The sequence below is a fragment of the Geotrypetes seraphini genome, chromosome 3 (genome assembly GCF_902459505.1).
Source record: "Geotrypetes seraphini chromosome 3, aGeoSer1.1, whole genome shotgun sequence".
Taxonomy (NCBI): domain Eukaryota; kingdom Metazoa; phylum Chordata; class Amphibia; order Gymnophiona; family Dermophiidae; genus Geotrypetes; species Geotrypetes seraphini.
In genome coordinates, this window is record NC_047086.1 from 218,720,142 (window position 1) to 218,738,581 (window position 18,440).

Genomic DNA, 18,440 nt, shown 5'->3' on the forward strand with positions numbered 1-18,440 from the left:
GGAGGAGGGGGAGAAGGGAGAGATAGGGAAGGAGAGGATAGGGAGGAGGAAGAGAAAAAAATGCTCGATGCATGGAGAGAGATGGGGGTTAGGAGTGAAGTAAGAAGAGAAATGTTGGATGGCACAGTAGGGTCAGGTTGTGGTTAAGGGACAGCAGAGCTAAGTCACTCCCAAACAAAACAGTGTTCCACTGCCACCCTTGCTGGTACTTGTTGTGTCCAGGTAACAGAAAGGTGCTGCAATTGAGTACACTCCACCCCCATGGTTACTACCCCTCCCCCTTCCCCAAATGTGAAATTAGCAGGGGACAACAGGATCAGGAGCAATGCTTCTCCTAGTACTAACATTTTTTTTATTTTAACTAAATGTCTTAGTATATTTCTGTCCCTGGAGAGCTCACAGCAAATCTAGTGTTTGGCCCTTTTACTAAAACTTAGCATGCACCAATAGACATTAAGGTGTCATACGGGCCACAGCCAGAAGGAAGGACATGGAGCATTCACAATGTACTAAACATACTAAATAAGTGAAATGGCCCTTAAGTCTTTACCTACAATGAAGGGTTCAATGTATTTCCCAAAAAGCACAAGGAGGAGCTGCAGTGGGACTTGAAAAGGAGTCCCCTAGTTCTCAGTGTGCTGCTTTAACCATTAATTACTCCTCTTCCACCTGGCCATTCCTGTACTGTCACAGTGCCATCCATGGTCCTTGGGTTGGCCCATGCATTGATCTGTAAAATGGATGTTCATGTGCTGGTTATATTCATTTCTCATCTATTTTGAATAGTCTGTATGTTGACAGATCCTTTTCTAAAATACTACCATCACCAGTGATGTACTGAGCTGGATGTCCTTTTTAAGATGCCATTCAATGTTTCTTTGAAATTGGCAAAAGGCTCAATGTTCCAAAAGTTTGACAAAATTATGGAGACTTCAGCAATTCATACACATTGCAAGGGCACAAGTGGCTCTGTTTCTTCCCGTTTCAGAGGGATTGAAAGCAAATGGCTGGCAGACCCTCCTTCTCCCCTATGGTAACATCCAGACTAGACTAGAACTTAAAAATCTCAGTAACCGGCCACAGCAGTCAGACAAGGTAAGAGTTCCAAGTCCTGCAGCAACATTGTACTAGGACAGTTTTTTCAACTCAGTGCTGGGAGAGAGTGTGGCGCAGTGGTTAAAGCTACAGCCTCAGCACCCTGAGGTTGTGGGTTCAAACCCATGCTGCTCCTTGTGACCCTGGGCAAGTCACTTAATCCCACCATTGCCCCGGGTACATTAGAGAGATTGTGAGCCCACCGGGACGGACAGGGAAAAATGCTTGAGTACCTGAATAAGTTAATGTAAACCGTTCTGAGCTCCCTTGGGAGAACTGTATAGAAAATTGAATATAAAAATATAAAAAAAAAAATAGTCCCTTGCCAGTCAAATTTTCAGGATATCCACTGAATATGCAAGAAAGAAATTTGCATACAATGGAGGCAGTACATAGAAGGAGGAATCTAAGGCCCTGATTGGCTCAGATGTCTAAGGCCCCTCGGGAGCATCCGGTGGCAGGAGGTAGTGGGCATCCCTCCTGCCTTTTTTTTTTAGGGGGGGGAAGTGATGGTTCGGCAGGTGGCACCTAGCACAGGGGGGTCCTCCATTTGCAGGAGGGAGTGGGCATCCCTCTTGCCAATTTTTTATCATGGGGTGGGGGGTCGGGAATATGGTACAGTGGTTTAAACTACACCCTGTCTCCTGCACTCCTGAATTTAAAGGCAAGCATTTGTAACACTGAAACCAACTAAACAAAATAAATTTAAACCCAAAAATAATAATAGGAAGGGGGAGACCCTTGAGAAGAAAGGTTTATTCACAACAGGTGGAAGTGGGGAGGGCGGGACGATGAGACTGACATCGCTCACATAGCCCGTGGCACTATGTAAGCCCAAGTACAAGTGACTGGAGCAAAAGAGCAACCTTACAAAAACTGCTAACCCTGCACCCAAGCAAATGGGAAGACGCTAGCTCTGAGATACCTCTGCCGCACACTTTAGCTTCTCTGCCTGTTTTATTCCCCGGTTAAGTGTTGAAACCTCCCATGCTCACCCCCCACCAGTCCTCCAGCCTACAGGTGCACGCAAGCCAGGTGGCATGACCACAGGATGAGGGTCTAGAAGGTGCCAATAGGCCGATGTTTGATTGGGCATTAGGATGGTGGCTGTCCATGTAAGAATTAGTTTGTTTGATGATTTGTTGTTTGTTTGGTTTTTTTTTTTTTTGGGGGGGGGGGGTGGTCAGGTCCCTTTGGTCATCCCAACTTTTAAATTGGAATAGGCTGATTCAGTGTGGCCGTTTCATCCCACCCGTTTCAGCAAGGCAAATTGACAATTTTGTAAGAAAAGGAAATGTCAAAAAAGTGCAATAGTGAAATTTAAAAACCATTTTATTAAAGTAATACACTTTTCCCTCCGTATTCACGGTTTCAGTAATCGCGGTTTTGATTATTCATGGTTTTTAGCTTGCTGGCTCCTCCCCCCAAATTACATCAGCTTGCATAGAGAAATCGCTGATTCCCAGCACTTTCTTCACCGTGTTTTGCCTCTCCTTCAGGAACAGGCCAGGTCTCCTGCCATGTTATTCACGGTTTCACCATACGCACAATGGTTTTTAATAGAAAACAGCGAATAACATATGAAAAAGTTATTCACGGTGTATTTGCGGTTCTGTTAATCTCCTATCACAGCGAATACAGAGGGACTCAGGGTGATGGTGACAATAAGCTCTAGGGAGCGGTCAGAAACAGTACCCCCTTGCCAACATTTTTATGACAAAAATGTCAATTACTTCAATAAAATGTTTTTTTTAAGTTTCACTGTTGCACTTTTTTGACATTTCCTTTTACTACAAAATTATCAATTCCCCACGCTGAAACGGCCACACTAGATCGGCCCATTCCACTTCAAAAGTTGGGATGACCACCGCTGCCCCCCTCCCTGCAGGAACTCAATTTCCCCATCCCATGTCGTTTGTCACTGTCCCAGCCCCATTCCTAAAAGCTCTGCCTTAACCCTTTCAGGACCATAAGGATCGTAGGCCAATTTTTGTGGTTTTGACGACATTTTTATGGTAAAAAGGGCTTGCAGATGCCAAAAAATTGATTTTTTTTTTGTGAAATATCATTTAAAAAAAAAATAAAAATCAAACTTCTGGCTTATGGACAGTGTGGCAAGTGAATCTTCTCGTCAATCTGGCAACGACGCTAATGAATGAATGTCGGAACCAGTTTGTTTACATAAAGGCAGTATCATATGGAATCCGTACATATTAAATTTAGAACTGTAGACTATCCCAATCAAAATTTATAGGATTTTAAAGTTATAGGACAAATATGTCCCTTGGTCCTGAAAGGGCTACCCACCCAAGCCTCGAACACTTATGATTTTAAAGTGTTTGAGGCTTGTGCAGATGAGGACAGAGCTTACAGGAATGGGGCAGGCACAGGAAAAGAACTCCTCGGGATAGGAAAATGAGTTCCTGTGGGGACGGGAACAACTCTACCTACATTTCCATCTCTAGAAGGTCCTACATTCCACCTTTTGAGGTAACCACTGCTGGTGGTAACACCCATGTTTTCATAAAGTGTCTTGCTGGTGCATTAGGCTCACCTGCACAAAACAGGCCTGTTCATATTCCTTTACTTCAGTGGGCTCCAAAGTGTGGCCACTGAGGTCCTCCATTGTGGCCCTCAACCACAGTTGACTGAAATGCTCTTAAAATCCTGTAAATGCATTCATTTCCAACTTGCTCACTTAATATAGTAACTGCAAACAATCTCTTAAGTGTGTTACTTGAGTGTCTCATTTTTGGAATTTGCTACTGTTGACAATCCAAAATAAAGTGAATTTTTAAAATATATACTTGAAGTGTTATAGAATCAATATTAGTGTAAATTTTTTAATGTTTAATACCCAGTCTGAACAAGCAATAAGATTAGTAGTATGTGTAAGCTTGAAATAATTTGCTGACCCTCCGAACTGGAGACCTTCGTCTTATTTTAACTAACCAGTTTTGGTACATTAATGGCAGGACATGCATCATTCTTTAACAACTACCACAAAAACCCTCCCTATTGAAGACAGAACAAGAAGCATGTAAAGCTCTGCTCTCACCCCACAATCTTTGACATTCATAAGGGCACATCTCACGATGTACCCATGGGAAGGAGTTCTTTCCTAATGCCAGACTGCACTCTCACTACACCAGGTGTGGGCAACCTGCAACTCACCATTGAATTTTATGCAGCTCCAGCGACAAAAATGTCCGAGTTGTGGCATAAGAATTGCCACTGCTGGGTCAGACCAGTGGTCCATCGTGCCCAGCAGTCCCCTCCCGCAGCGGCTCCTAGGTCAAAGACCAGCGCCCTAACTGCAACCAGCCCTACCTGCGTACATTTTGGTTCAGCAGGAACTTGTCCAACTTTCTCTTGAATAACTGGAGGGTGTTTTCCCCTATAACAACCTCCGGCAGAGCATTCCAGTTTTCCACCATTCTCTGGGTGAAGAACTTCCTTACATTAGTGCGGAATCTATCCACTTTTAACTTCAGAGAATGCCCTCTCGATCTCCCTACCTTGGAGAGGGTGAACAACCTGTCTTTATCTACTAAGTCTATTCTCTTCAGTATTTTGAATGTTTCGATCATGTCCCCTTCTCAGTCTTCCCTTTTGGCAATTTTGAATACTGTATTTTGCTAATATTTTTCAAATTGCCACTCGCGCAGTTTGTTTCCATCAATTTCAGTTAAGTTTTTACCTATTTATCACAGGTTATCTAGAGAGCTCTGTGCATTTCTGGTTCTGACATTATGTAATGTTACCGCCCGCTTGGGTAGTACTGACATTCATACAGCCCCTTGTGTATAAGGTTGCTCTTCCTGTACTACATAGAGCCAGAGAACATAATAATAGCCTTATTGGGTTAGACTAATGGTTCATCTAGCTCAGTATCCTGGGCCAATCCAGGTCACTAAGTACCTGGCAAAAACCCAAATTGTAACAACATTCCATGTTACCAATGCAGGGCAAGCAGTGGTTGCCCTATATCTGTCTCAATAGCATATGGACTTTTCCTCCAGGAACTTGTCCAAACCTTTCTTAAAACCTAATATGCCATCCACTCTTACCACCTTTGGCAATGCATTCCACAGCTCAACTATTTTCTGAGTGAAAAAATATTTTCTCCTTTTGGTTTTAAAAGTATTTCCTTGTAACTTCATCGAGCATCCCCTAGTCTTTGTAATTTTTGACCGATTGAAAAAAAAAATTAAATAAAAAAAAAAAAAAAAAAAAAAAAAAAAAAAAAAATCGATCCACTTGTACCCGGATCTACTCCACCTATCCAGTCCACCTTGGCCCAGAACATTCTGCTGGGCACAGGGGGCTTTAGTCATCATCCTCTTCACAAAACTAGCTGTTAAGCAACTGCAAAGTTCAAATGAAGCCAACACCAAAACTCTCACATTAGCAATATTGGCCCTGGAATACAAACCTAGAAAAAATAATTGGGGGGGAGGATATATTCTGTAAGGAACAGTTGGGAATGGTTACCAAGATCTGTATAAAATTTCTTTCTGCCATTAGAAAAGTACAATATAGGTGGTACATCCCATCCACTAGAACCTTTGTACACTTCTCCCTCTGTATTCGCTGTGATAGGGGATTAACAGAACCGCAAATACAGAAAAACTGCAAATAACTTTTTCATACATTATTCGCTGTTTTCTATTAAACACCATCGTGAATATGGTGAAACCGCGAATAATATGGCGGGAGACCTGGCCTGTTCCTGAAGGAGAGGCAAAACACGCTGAAGAAAGTGCTGGGAATCAGCGATTTCTCTATGCAAGCTGATGTAATTTTTGGGGAGGAGCCAGCAAGCTAAAAACCATGAATAATCGAAACCATGAATGCTGAAACCACGAATACGGAGGGAGAAGTGTAAATATTACAGGAGCACTGTATCAGAAACACATTGGAATTATAGCTCTAAGAGAAAGAGAGTTTATGATCACCAGAGCCATTCCAGTTCTAGCTTTCTGCAAGAAAATCAGACATCATGATAAAGGAGAAAACACACCAGAATGGCATAGAAGTCTTAGTTCCAAGTGATTATTCTGCAAATCAGGTGTTCAGTGAGATTATCCTTAAAGTTCCAAGATATGCAGTCAAGGAATCAAGAAAATGTGGCAGAAAGATACAAAAATATTTCCTTTTGTAGCAGAAGCCACAAGCTCAATCAAAAAGAAATTTCAAGCATACCTGGATGGGTTGCCTATACATGTTACATCTTATGATCTCCAGGAGGCAGCTCTCTTTTATCGCTAATACTTGTCATAGTACTTGCACTGGGCCAAACCTGTGTGTGAGAAATCGTACTCCAGCTACGCTGGCTTAGCATTGAGCTTCAGTTCTGTCATGGTACATACACAAAATGTATTCAGTGATTGTCCCCGAAGAAATAGCTGTAACTCCAACCATGGCAACTACTTGGAATGGTTGCTGATATTATCCAGTAAGGTTGCACCTTTCAACAATCTCAACACCTCCACTTGAGCAAGGGTACCCAACTTCTACACCTTTTCATACTCAAAGCACATGGACACATCATGAGAAACTCTTTACACATCAATCATCTGGAGTTAGGAATCATCACTTATTTATTACAAGCTTTCAAGACTGGTGCATAGGAAAGGTGCTCCTTATCCACATGGCCTAACTTCTTCAGAGACTGGGTTAAAACAGGCAGGGTGGCTCCAATTTTTTAAAAGCTATGTCAGGAAGCAATCATGATTTGAAACTGCATTTTCCATGTAACCTACTTCCCAGATGACCCAAATCTGCTTGTGGACAATCTAAACTAGAAACTGATCTCCATGAATGATCTCTCAACCAGGACATCACTCGTAGGCTATTCAGGGTGATGGGGTGTCTCCCAACACAGATATTTTTGCAACTCAACACAACAGATACTCAACATTCAGTTCAAGCCCTGCAGTGAACGGCTTAGCCTAGAATGCCCTCTTCTTAATGTGGAGTCAGGGATTCCCTTTTTGCTTCCCACCCTCCTTCCTCATATCCCAGTTCATTTATCTAGCCCAAATATAACTAAAACCCCTCCACTGCCACAGCAGATTTTGTTCCTGTATGGTATTTCACTGGTAAAAGACTATTCCATCCTCCTGATACCCCACTCCTCTCTCCTGACAGAACAGAAATGTTGCCTTTCAGCAGTCACACCAAGATGAAAAATATTTCAGAGTGGGAAAAGCAACTGATTTTTTCAAGCTTGCAAGAAATTTAGGAAAACTTCCTTGTCTCTAGGGAAGAAAAATCCACAAGACAACAGTATCTTTGCAAATTGTTTGTATCATTAGATGGTGTGAAGACCAGTATAAGCACCCTTTTTGCTACAGATTGCTATTCCTATCCTTTATTGGGATGAAGATTAATCTGGTGTGCACACACCTCCGCACCTTCATAGCCTATCACTGTATCAGCAGAAAGCCCATCTCAATATACTCATTAAGCCTCAGATTCATGAGAGACTTAATGAACATGAACACCCCCCCCCCCCCCCCATCATGCTGGAGATGTCTTGCACATACAGAGAAGTCTTGTAATTCATTTACTTTACAGGATGGTAAGAATTACTTTATCAAAATAGTCTCTCCTTTGTAACCATGCCCTCTTTAAGAGGAAGCCATAAGCCAGTATCAAGACAGATCTAGCACTGGTATCAGACCTTGTGCCAGTAGGGAACTGGGGAACTCACACTGGATACCAATGCCATCAGGTCCATGATTCGTGAGCCGAAGCAGCACACAATGTCTGTGAAGGCTTCCTTCTCTGGGCTCCATTCTCTCAGGTTCAACTACTTTCTGATGAAAAAAAATTGCTTTAACATTGTCCATGGAGGAAAACTAGATGTTTTTCTTCACAGCGTCATCGCCTCTACTGTAACCTGTAGACTCTTATGTGCTTCACATAAGACATGGCTGTCATATTGTCAGACTGCAAGGGAATTGTGCTGGTCTCCAGCATGTTTTATCATCCAACGTCTCTTCTCTCAAGTCCAGCATTTCTGTAACCCTTATCCCTGCCAATGTACCCCAACCCCTGCGACAGGCAGCTATGGTTGCCACAATTGATTCCAGGAGTTTGTAGTTCACTCCTCTTCCCTAGTATGGTTTACTACAGCCACATCTCTAAGGAGGAGCCACACATCCAGCCCAAATCTACAGGAACAACAGAGCTCTCTGAAGAGGCAGAAAAAAGTACCTTAGCCCATTCCATGACCTTCAAGGCCTTGGAGCAATTATCTCACCAGCCCACGATAGAAACCTCTACTGTCATTAAGTAAAACCCAGCAAGATTCATCTAAGTTGCAAAAGCGATCAAAGAAAAGAAAAAGCTAGAAGATAAATATCAAAATAAAATAGTCAGAACTTCCCACAAATATTTATAAAAGGGCAACTACAGAATCAGATGTGATACTCTATTCTCTCATTCAAGAAGCTTCTGGCTGACCCCTGAAAGTGTTATGGTTTTTTTAAAAAATTATGTTTATTGAAAGCTTCTATACCACTACTAATGGCTTGGGAATCAATTTAGAGCAGTTTAAATGAACTTACATGAGTTTGTTTCTGTAAAGGTGTTAGCCTTTTTTGAGATGGTTTTCAATACAATATTAGCAATAAACGATTGCAATTGTGATGGTTTAATAAACAAATACCCATGAGCGTCACAATAATCTTACATGGAAATTTCAAAAATACTTGCATCCCAAGAGAATGAGCCTCTTTGGGCAGTTCTTTTTCCTTCTCTCTTGTGTTATTTTACATAAATCAAAAAAAACTCACAATTTCAGGTCAAGGAAATGAGCAGAATAGTTACAACACTACAAGTTAAATATTCTATCCTTATCTTGCTTAAAAAATAAAAGCTGCTAATAAATGTAGCTCTATTAGTCTCTTCCTCCATAGACCTTTCAAGGTCAAAAGGTAGTTTACATCTGTTGAGTAGGGAGATCCTACAGGGGACACTTTAAATATACATATATACGAGGAGCTGCTGAAAAGTTCTCAGCCCAACTAAGAGGAGAATGATGTGGAGCCATGAAATCTACACGTGCCCTGTGCACACTCACATACAAACACATCGATACGATACAGCAAAACACTTCATTGGTTCATAAACCGGAGTCCTGTCATTGCACTGACTTGGGGTAGGCAAAAGTCTCTCTTGGGTCAAAGGATATCCACATATCTCAGCAGTATAAGTCTCTTCAGCACAATACTATTCCATCAACCAGTATTTGGCTTACTTAAGGGCAGTACCAGGTAGACATTTGAATTTGAATCATGAAATTATAATGCATATAATTACAGGGCAGACTGGATGGACAATTCAGGTATCTGCTGTCATTTATTACTTAGCTAACACCATTAACATCAAAATCTTTGATACATTTAGCAGGCTTCTCACCCTGCCGGTCTCTCTCTGGAAACATCTTGTCAGCTTGGCACTCTCAGACACTTACATTCCCTTCCAGGGCTCCCTCTCTACGAACTATCTCACAGCTAAGAAAGTTTCTTCCATGGGACCTCTCTCTCTGAGCAGATATACTCCTCCCTGCCTGAGTCCCACTCTTCTGACTCATCAGAGTTCCCTTCCTCTCCTTAAGATGGCTCAACACTGAGCTATAGAGCTCAGTAAATTCTGGGACCTATAGTTCTTCCATTTTTAGGCCAGCACCCCTTACTGCCTGGTGAAATGATAACACAACTGAGGGAAAACCCCTTACTCTCTCACAAGAGTTTTAAAAAGAGGGAGGGGAACTGCAGAGAGCGGGCAATAGGGCAGATGAGGGAAATGAGATGTGTCACACTGTCTACCCAAATTCCTCCTATTCTCCATCTTCCACTTTCTATAAAAAGATAGAGTAACTTTAGGGAGGAGGCAGAAGATGGAAAGGAACAGTCAGATTGCCTTCATCTCCTCAGGGCCCTGTTTAAGCCAAGGTGTGGAGACCATAAATACTCCTGCTCTCTTTGGCTACTCTTCCAATGGGGTGAACCTTTTTATTATGTTGTTGCTGTCAAGCAGCATTAGCTGCAGTGAGATTTTTTAGAAACTCCTGAGCCTCTGCCTCTTCTACCTCCAGACTCAGGGCCGGATTCTCAAAACTCACTGGTAAAATGCGGCAGGTCAATGTAAGGGCAGTAGTGGGAGCAATTTTTCTTTTACTGGCGATTCTCAGCATGATAGCATTCAAATTATATGCACACTATTTGGATGGAGAATCACTGGTAAAGGGGGAGAGGAACTATGCCTGGCGCTTGCTCAGAAGAGTAATCACTAGGTACAGCTCCTCCCTCCTGTCAAGGCTGCTGCCCCTATCCTGATCAACTGAGCTGCAGGTCTCCCTGAGTCCTGCCAGCTCAGCCGATTGACCAACAGGGAGAGCAGCAGAAGGAAAAGTCTCCCTTCCTCCAACACTCCCACTCACCTGCCACTGCCCTGTACATGATCGGCAGAAGGGATGCCAACTCCTTCCTGCCTTGGTCGCTGCTACCCATACCTGCAGCTTGGCAGGACGGATGCCTACTCCCTCCTTCCGGCAGGCCCACCTCTTCAAAATGGTGAGCCTTCCCCTTCCCAGTGTATTGGTTCTGGCACCTGGGAGGAGCCTTACAACCTGAGCCAATCAGGGCCTGCTGGACAGAGGGAGTGGCCATCCCTCCTGCCATCCTTCAACTTAAAAGTATGGAGGGTGGAAGCTGTTGGGGGGCCCCCAATGGCCTAATAGAAGGAGGGAGTGGGCATCCTTCCTGCCAATTTTTTTTTTTTTTTTTAAGTACTGGGGGGGGGGGGTGCATTTTTTTAAATTTGTGGGCAGGAGGGGATCTTTTGTGGTGGGGTCTGAGCTGTTAAGCCTTATTTTCCTGTCAGTGCCTGAGCCAATCAGTATGCAGGTGCTGACAGAAATTTAAGGCCACTGCAGCTCAAACCCTGCAGGAAAATTTTGCCCATAAAAAGTAGGCAAGAAGTTTAGAAAATCACCCGGAGTGTTCAATATTACATTACATTAGGGATTTCTATTCCGCCATTACCTTGCAGTTCAAGGTGGATTACAAAAGAATTATCAAGGATGTATTACAACAAGAACTTACCAGGAAATAAATAAAAATTTGGTCATTTTCAAAGAGAGTAAGAAATGAGTATGGTTATTTGTTTGGGGTAGTTGGCTTTAGTGAGAGCTGGTGTTTGAAACTTGCTGTGTTATTTCTTTTTTCAGGGTTTTCTTGAAGAGTAAGGTCTTTATTTCTTTTCTAAAAGTCTTGAAGTCGAGGGATGCTGTCAATAGATTGGCGATTTGGTTGTCTAGTTTGGCTGCTTGGGTGGCCAGGAGGCCATAAGAACATAAGAAGTTGCCTCCGCTGAGTCAGACCAGAGGTCCATCCTGCCCAGCAGTCCGCTCTCGCGGCGGCCCATCAGGCCTAATTGCCTGAACAGTGTCCCTGACTAATTTTGTAACTGCCTCTAGTCCTATCCCTATTACCTACCTCTACTCCTATCTGTACCCCTCAATCCCTTTGTCCTCCAGGTACCTGTCCAGACCCTCTTTGAAGCCCTGTAGCGTGCTCCTGCTTATCACATCCTCCGATAGCGCATTCCATGTATCCACCACCCTCTGAGTGAAAAAGAACTTCCTGGCGTTTGTTCTAAATCTTTCCCCTTTCAATTTCTCTGAGTGCCCCCTTATACTTGTGGTTCCCCGTAATTTGAAAAATCTGTCCCTGTCTACTCTTTCTATGCCCTTCATGATCTTGAAGGTTTCTATCATGTCTCCTCTAAGTCTCCGCTTTTCCAGGGAGAAAAGCCCCAGCTTCTTCAGTCTGTCAGTATATGAGAGGTCTTCCATACCCTTTATTAGATTAGTTGCTCTTTTCTGGACTCTCTCAAGTACCGTCATGTCCTTCTTGAGGTACGGCGACCAGTACTGGACACAGTACTCCAGGTACGGGCGCACCATTGCACGATACAGTGGCAGGATGACTTCCTTCGTCCTGGTCGTGATACCCTTCTTAATGATGCCCAACATTCTGTTTGCCTTCCTTGAGGCTGTGGCGCACTGCGCCGACGCCTTCAATGATGTGTCTACCATCACTCCCAGGTCTCTTTCAAGGTTACTCACCCCTAGCGGTGATCCCCCCATTTTGTAAGTGAACATCGGGTTCTTTTTCCCTACATGCATGACCTTGCATTTCCCTGTGTTGAAGCTCATTTGCCACTTTTTGGCCCACTCTTCTGTAATGTGGTCATGTTTCTTTAATGAGTAGATGAGTCTTAGTGCTGTGTTTTGGATAGTTTGTAGTTTTGTTATGGTTGTAGGGCGAGGGAGATAGAGGATGTTACAGTAGTCAAGTAGGCCTAGTATTAGGGACTGAACTATGAGCTGGAATTGTGTTTTCTCGAAGAATTTCCAGACTTGTCTTAAGTTTCTCATGACTGAGAAAGATTTTTGTATTGTTTTATTGATTTGCGGTTGATTTGGTTTTATTGATTTGGTAGTTTTAGGGTGGCTTGTATGGGGTAGTTGATTGCGTTGATTTCATTGTTGGTTATGGTTGGTATTTTGTTGTTTTCTGAAGGATGGATTTAGTTTTATCTGGGTTCAATTTCAGTTTGTGATCTTTCATCCAGGTTGCTACTGATTTTAGTGTTTGGTATATTGTGTTTGTCATGGAGAGTTTTGGTTGATCGAAGGGTATGAGAATGGTAATGTCATCTGTATAGCTGTAGGAGGTTATGCCTTGTTTATCCAGGTGAGAGCTGAGGGAGGCTGTATAGAGATTGAAGAGAGTCGGAGATAGAGGGGGATCCTTGGGGAACTCCGCAGGTTCAGATTTTTCTTTGTCTGATTTTACTCTATAGGTTCTTGACTTAAAGTATACACATGGTTTGAAGGATTCCTTATCTGTGATACCTATTGTATCTAGGATTTGTAGTAGTATGTTATGGTCCACCAGGTCGAATGCAGCGGTCAGGTCTAGTTGTATGAGCATCATTTTTTTCCTGTGCTGAGATGTTGTCTGGCTGTGTCCAAGAGAGATCCTAGTAGTGTTTCTGTACTGAAGTTGTTTCTGAAGCTGGATTGTGTGGGATGGAGTATGTTATGGTTTTCTAGGTAATTGGAGAGGAATTTGGCAACTAGTCCTTCTATTATTTTGACTTAGAGTGGAATAGAGCAATGGGTTCAAGTTTCAAGTTTATTAGGTTTTTAAATACCGGCCATCAAGGTTATCTAAGCAGGTCTACAATCAGGTACTCAAAAATTTTTCCTATCTGTCCCGGCGGGCTCACAATCTATCTAGTTGGCTGTTTGGTCTATTGGTCCTTTGGGGTCTTTGAGGATCAGGGTGATGATGATTTTGCTGAGGTTGGTTGGGTAGTGGCCGTTTATTAGCGAGATTTGTATCCAATTTAGAAGAAGAGCGCGGAATTTTGTGCTGGATGTTTTTAGGAGATATGGTGGACGGTTGTTGAGGTCACAGGATGCATGGCTGTATTTTTTGTAGTATTTGTTGAATTCGGGCCATTGAATGTTGGAGAATTGAGACCATATTCTGTCTGCTGCAGTAGAATCTATCTGTGGGGAGAATTGTGAATTCGTTAGGATGGGTAGAGGTGTCATTGAGGGAAGCTCTTGCATTAGTAATTTTATTTTGGATGTGTTCTGCTAATAGAGTGGCTTAGGTGGGTAGTATTGTTAGTGGTCAGGTAAAGTTTGGTGTCAGTTAGGGTTTTTAGAATTTGGAATAGTTTTTTGGTGTCTTGGGTTTCAGTGCCTATCAGGTTGGTGGAGTGTGCTTTTCTCTTGTCCTTTAATTGTGATTTGTATTGTTTGTGATTAATGACCTCATTGTACTACATTTGCATAGTACAATTAGAGGCTGCTAGGAAGCACAGAAATGACCACGGTGAGCCATTGTGAGAATCAACAGGTACAATACTTGGATGCTAAACTGGCTAGAACTGGTTTAGCTTCCATTATAAAATGCATGGTGAATTTTGAGAATCTAGGCCTGAGTCTACTGAATTACCCAAAGCCTGAAAACTGGCATTGCATGCCAATAAGGTTGTGCCTGTATGTCTCTTCAAACCCCCTCCCCCCCAATCATTCAGAGAGAAGTTAGCAGTGGCAGGAAACCTAGAAATACAATAAACCTGCTCCCAGTCTATGCTGTGCTCTACCTACTCTTAAAACAAAAACAAAAAAGAGGAAGGGGCAAGGGAAGTACAGTCCTGGGACAATATGCACATCCCTGCCATGTTCCCATACTAGCAACTTAACAGTCAAATGCAATTATGGCCATTGTAATCTACCCTCTCCCTGTGCTCACCTAACTTTTCAGGTTTAAAAGAAGCAGCAGGAAAAGGAAATGCAAGAGCTTACAAAAGATTGAGGTAGAGGGAGATGAAAATGTGAACAGATGGACACAAGCTAGGACAGGAAGGTTGAAGTTTTGAGAGGGAGGGGAGAGAGTACAGAAATGACGATAGAGGTACAGAAAAGATGGAACAGGTTCTTTATTAAATGAAGACATATTTAATCAAAAATAAAAGCAGAACACCCCCACTAACCAAAAGTTCACTATTAAAACCATCTTTATTTTACACAGATAATGTTTTAAACAGCATATAATAACTTAATACAACTTATAAAAAGTGCAATTGACAAAATGGCGCTGTTAGCTGTATATAAAATTCAGTATATGGTAAGTGTTAGGTTTTCCAAGTATGCCCCATTTATCCACTGCTACACTGTCAGCAATGCAAACTGTTCAAGGCTAGCAGTTCACTAGGACCTGGGTTCAAGTCTCATCTCACATATTCCATTCATCAAGCCAAGCACATCTAGAACTCAGTTATGTCAGTGAAACCTGGTGGCCAGATTCAGAACTCATGATTACAAGGTTTTGAAAGGAGCCGTGGTACCTGGCTAAGGACTCTTGCTGCAATGACCATACTATGCATATTAGGAGTGAGAGGGATATAATATAGGGAAAATCCATGAGGAGTTGTAAATGAAATTAATACGCATGGCACCAGATCCCAGCCCTGGCTCTAACTGCGCTGGAAGTACAAGCAAAACCTTCGAGGTCAAGATTACAAATACAGCTGTCTGAAGTGAAAGTGCATGAGTGGAAAGAAAAGCACCTTAGAGGTGCTGGATGTGACATGCTGGACCGAGCTGGCAAGGCTTCTGTTATTTAATAGCCATTTCCTTAAACAAAAGAAATAAAAACATACTGCCCCTTTATTCCCTTGCAGAGACAGCATCTGAACTAGTAGATTACCAGTGCCATCTGGTGACCACACTGTGGAACTGCAGCCCTGCTGTTTGAGTTCCTGATCATGAGTTTTGAGCCATTTAACCTCCTAATAGCGCACCACCTCTGAACACAGCCACACCTAGTGTGAGACAAACAGGATGTTATCCCAGGTGCCGTAGTTTTGAAGGCCTGTGGTTTCTGGGACTGAGAAGAGCGTATACCGATATGCAGCTTGCTTTGGGTACCACTCAACTAGTTCCAAGTACTGCCTACCTATACCTCCCTTCTGACCTCCCTCCTCCCTAAAACAAACAAACAAAAAATATGGAGGGAGGCAGCATTATAATGTACAAGGAACTCAGATAACAAAATTGATTGATAGGATTTTTTTTTTTTTTTAAATAAAGAAATAAAATCCTTGGCAATTAAAGATATAGACTAGCATCCTTACTTATTATCGCATTGACCTTTATTTCTACATATCTGAGTGACCTCTAACACATCAACCATACTACTTCATTCAGAACGTCAAACTAAAAATATTCTCTCACACACACGAGAAAAAGCCTGATACATCAGTTTAGGAAGGGCAGGGCTAGACCTTGGCTTGAACATTTCTGTCTACCATTGGTCACACTATTCTAATAAAACCCTTCAGACAGATAACGGAAACTTGGATACAGCACACTGCTTCACCAAGCCAGTAAGTAAAGTGATAGCTTTCTATCATATTACAAGTTGCTCTATTGGAACTATCACTTATGCTGACACACAATCCAATGTTGAAATAAGTTCTTCCACAAGTATGGAGGAGGATCTTTGAAATGCTCCAATAAAAACCCTCTGGAAGAATGGTTTTGGAATTACAAAGAAATCCCTCCTGACTTACCCTATCTTTAAGAGCGCACTTTCCCTGTGGACCAGGGTTGACAATCTCAGCCTCATCAAGTCCTCAGACCATTTCATTCATCTCAAAAGAATTTTTTTAAAAAAAGGTACCGATAAAGTCACATCAGCAGAGAGACACCAGTGGAAGATCAGTTGTCACCCAAGAAAGAAACAACCCTTATGCTTCTCATAGGTGTGGCAGAGGGCTTGAAATACTTGAGCCTAGCCATTCTCTGGCTTTTTTTGAAGTCCAGTTCAATTGGAACCCATCGTGTTGACTATGGCACCATGAATATTCATTCACACCTATTTGAATATTTTTCCCATTTTCACCTGTCCTCCAGCATCACAGGGACAATCCTCAGTCACAGACCTCTGGATCAGGGCACAGGGGCATCCATTAAGAGTAAGAAAATATCTAGAACACTACATGCTATAGATGTCATGTCACCAACTCTCAAACTCCTAAAATTCAACTGGTCTTTGGCAACACTGTAAAAAAAAGTATGATCCAGTGAGAGGTCCAGAGCCATCTGTTGCTTAATGCCAGAGACTAGTCCTGGTGAGGTTGCCTTTCCTCACATCCAGAGAACAGAGAAGCATGGGAATGCCAAATGTCCTAGGTCTCTATGCATTTGGCTTCTCTGTAGCAGGGAATCCAGCTCTTGTGCAAAACAGTGCTGTAAGGAACAGTTGCTTGTGAATCCTTGTGCAAGCCCAGATCAAACTTCTCCGTGTGTAATGGGGATAAAACACTGAGGAGAGAATTCATCAATTCATCTTAACAAAATCATCATTTTTCCCCAAACCTCTCCCCCAGCAAGATCTACTTTACTCCCAACACCTCCCCTATTAAAAATCAGACTCCCAAAATAACCATTCCTTCCTTCAGAACTTCTTATAAATCACATCCCTCCCCCCTCTACACACCTCAGAATTTATCATCTCTGCATTGTAATCCTTACCACAGCTTCTTGCAAGGCCAATGTCTGGGCAATAGGGTTTAAGCAGTGTGCCCGGGAGTCTGGCCTGTTGTCCTGTGGTGGTTTGGCGACACGTGATGTATAAAATGCACACTCATCATCCAAGCAGGAGTCCACAAAACGTGATGAAGTAGCCAGCCGATACATCCTCTGCTTCACTTGAGAGGTTGTGGGAAACCTGCGACCAGGCACAGCTCTGTCTGCATTCCCAGAATAAAAAAAACCAAAAACCCAACACAGTATGAGAACCTTGTTTGCCTCAAAAAGATACACAAGCCTGCAACAGGGAGGGCAGCTACAACTCCTAGTATGCCTCAAAGAAAAGCCAGCATGAGACCACCCCCCGTCACTAAAAACAAACAAAACATTATTTTTTTTATTTTTATCTCCTCCCTCATGTATGCTATCATTCAATTACTGAAACATGAGTAGACCACAACTTAAGAGATGAAACAAAGATGCATATCCTACCTATAGATATAGCCGTAAGGGATTGGGGGACAGGGCCTGGGTCCAGTAGTGGCCCCTGGGATTGGGAAGTGAAGTTGGAACACAAAGGTCTCCGAGAAGCGTGCACAAGATTTTTGTCCACACCAAGAAAGGAGTCAGAAGCTACTGCTGGCACAGGGCGACAAGGGGGAATACCACTCTGTTTTGTGCTGGAGCCCCCAGTGTCCCATAGTCCAGCTGCAAGACCACCACTTGGAACCCTGTTCTGTACCATACAAGTTCCATGTCCAGATTCTGCCATTGGTTGATTCAGTTGAGAAGATGCAGGGCACTGTTTATGGTCTACCACAGCACTTTTCTGCTTGGACAAGGTATCTGATGAAGCTGGTGAGTTCTTGATGCTTTTGATAAAGGTATCCAGGTCTTGGCTAGCACCAGCTCCTGGATGCGAGATACCTTTCATCTCCTGAAGGATGAGTTTGGCCAAAAGCTCAATGCGCTGGAAAACAAAGACCACCACACTGTCACTCTATGAGCAAATTTCATAAGATCTGCAGGATCTGTGGATAGGATATCAATCTAAGTGGTGACTGTCTAAGTAGGATGGTGCTGCCAATTAAGCCTCGAAGCTTAGGATGGCAAAGGGAAAGAAAAAGGTACCATATATACTCTAAATATAAACAGATTTTTGGGTCAAAAAATGGGGGTCTCTGCTTATATTCAGGCCAACGCCCACCCG

General features: G+C 42.7%; 1 protein-coding gene across 5 annotated transcripts in view; it reads right to left on the reverse strand.

The window, feature by feature from the left end:
- Positions 1-14,619: 14,619 nt before the first annotated feature.
- Positions 14,620-18,440, reverse strand: part of TROAP (trophinin associated protein) — a 142,222-nt gene continuing 138,401 nt past the window's right edge. For 4 of the 5 annotated variants that reach the window (XM_033937858.1, XM_033937857.1, XM_033937856.1 and 1 more), the window contains exons 15-17: positions 17,723-18,200; positions 17,234-17,451; positions 14,620-17,023 (exon numbers count right to left, since the gene is read on the reverse strand). In XM_033937858.1, the coding sequence (XP_033793749.1) occupies positions 16,991-17,023; positions 17,234-17,451; positions 17,723-18,200 (729 nt within the window). In that variant the 3' untranslated portion in view covers positions 14,620-16,990. Of the gene's footprint in view, positions 17,024-17,233; positions 17,452-17,722; positions 18,201-18,440 lie in introns of those variants that run through there. The other variant, XM_033937860.1, reaches the window with a different exon arrangement.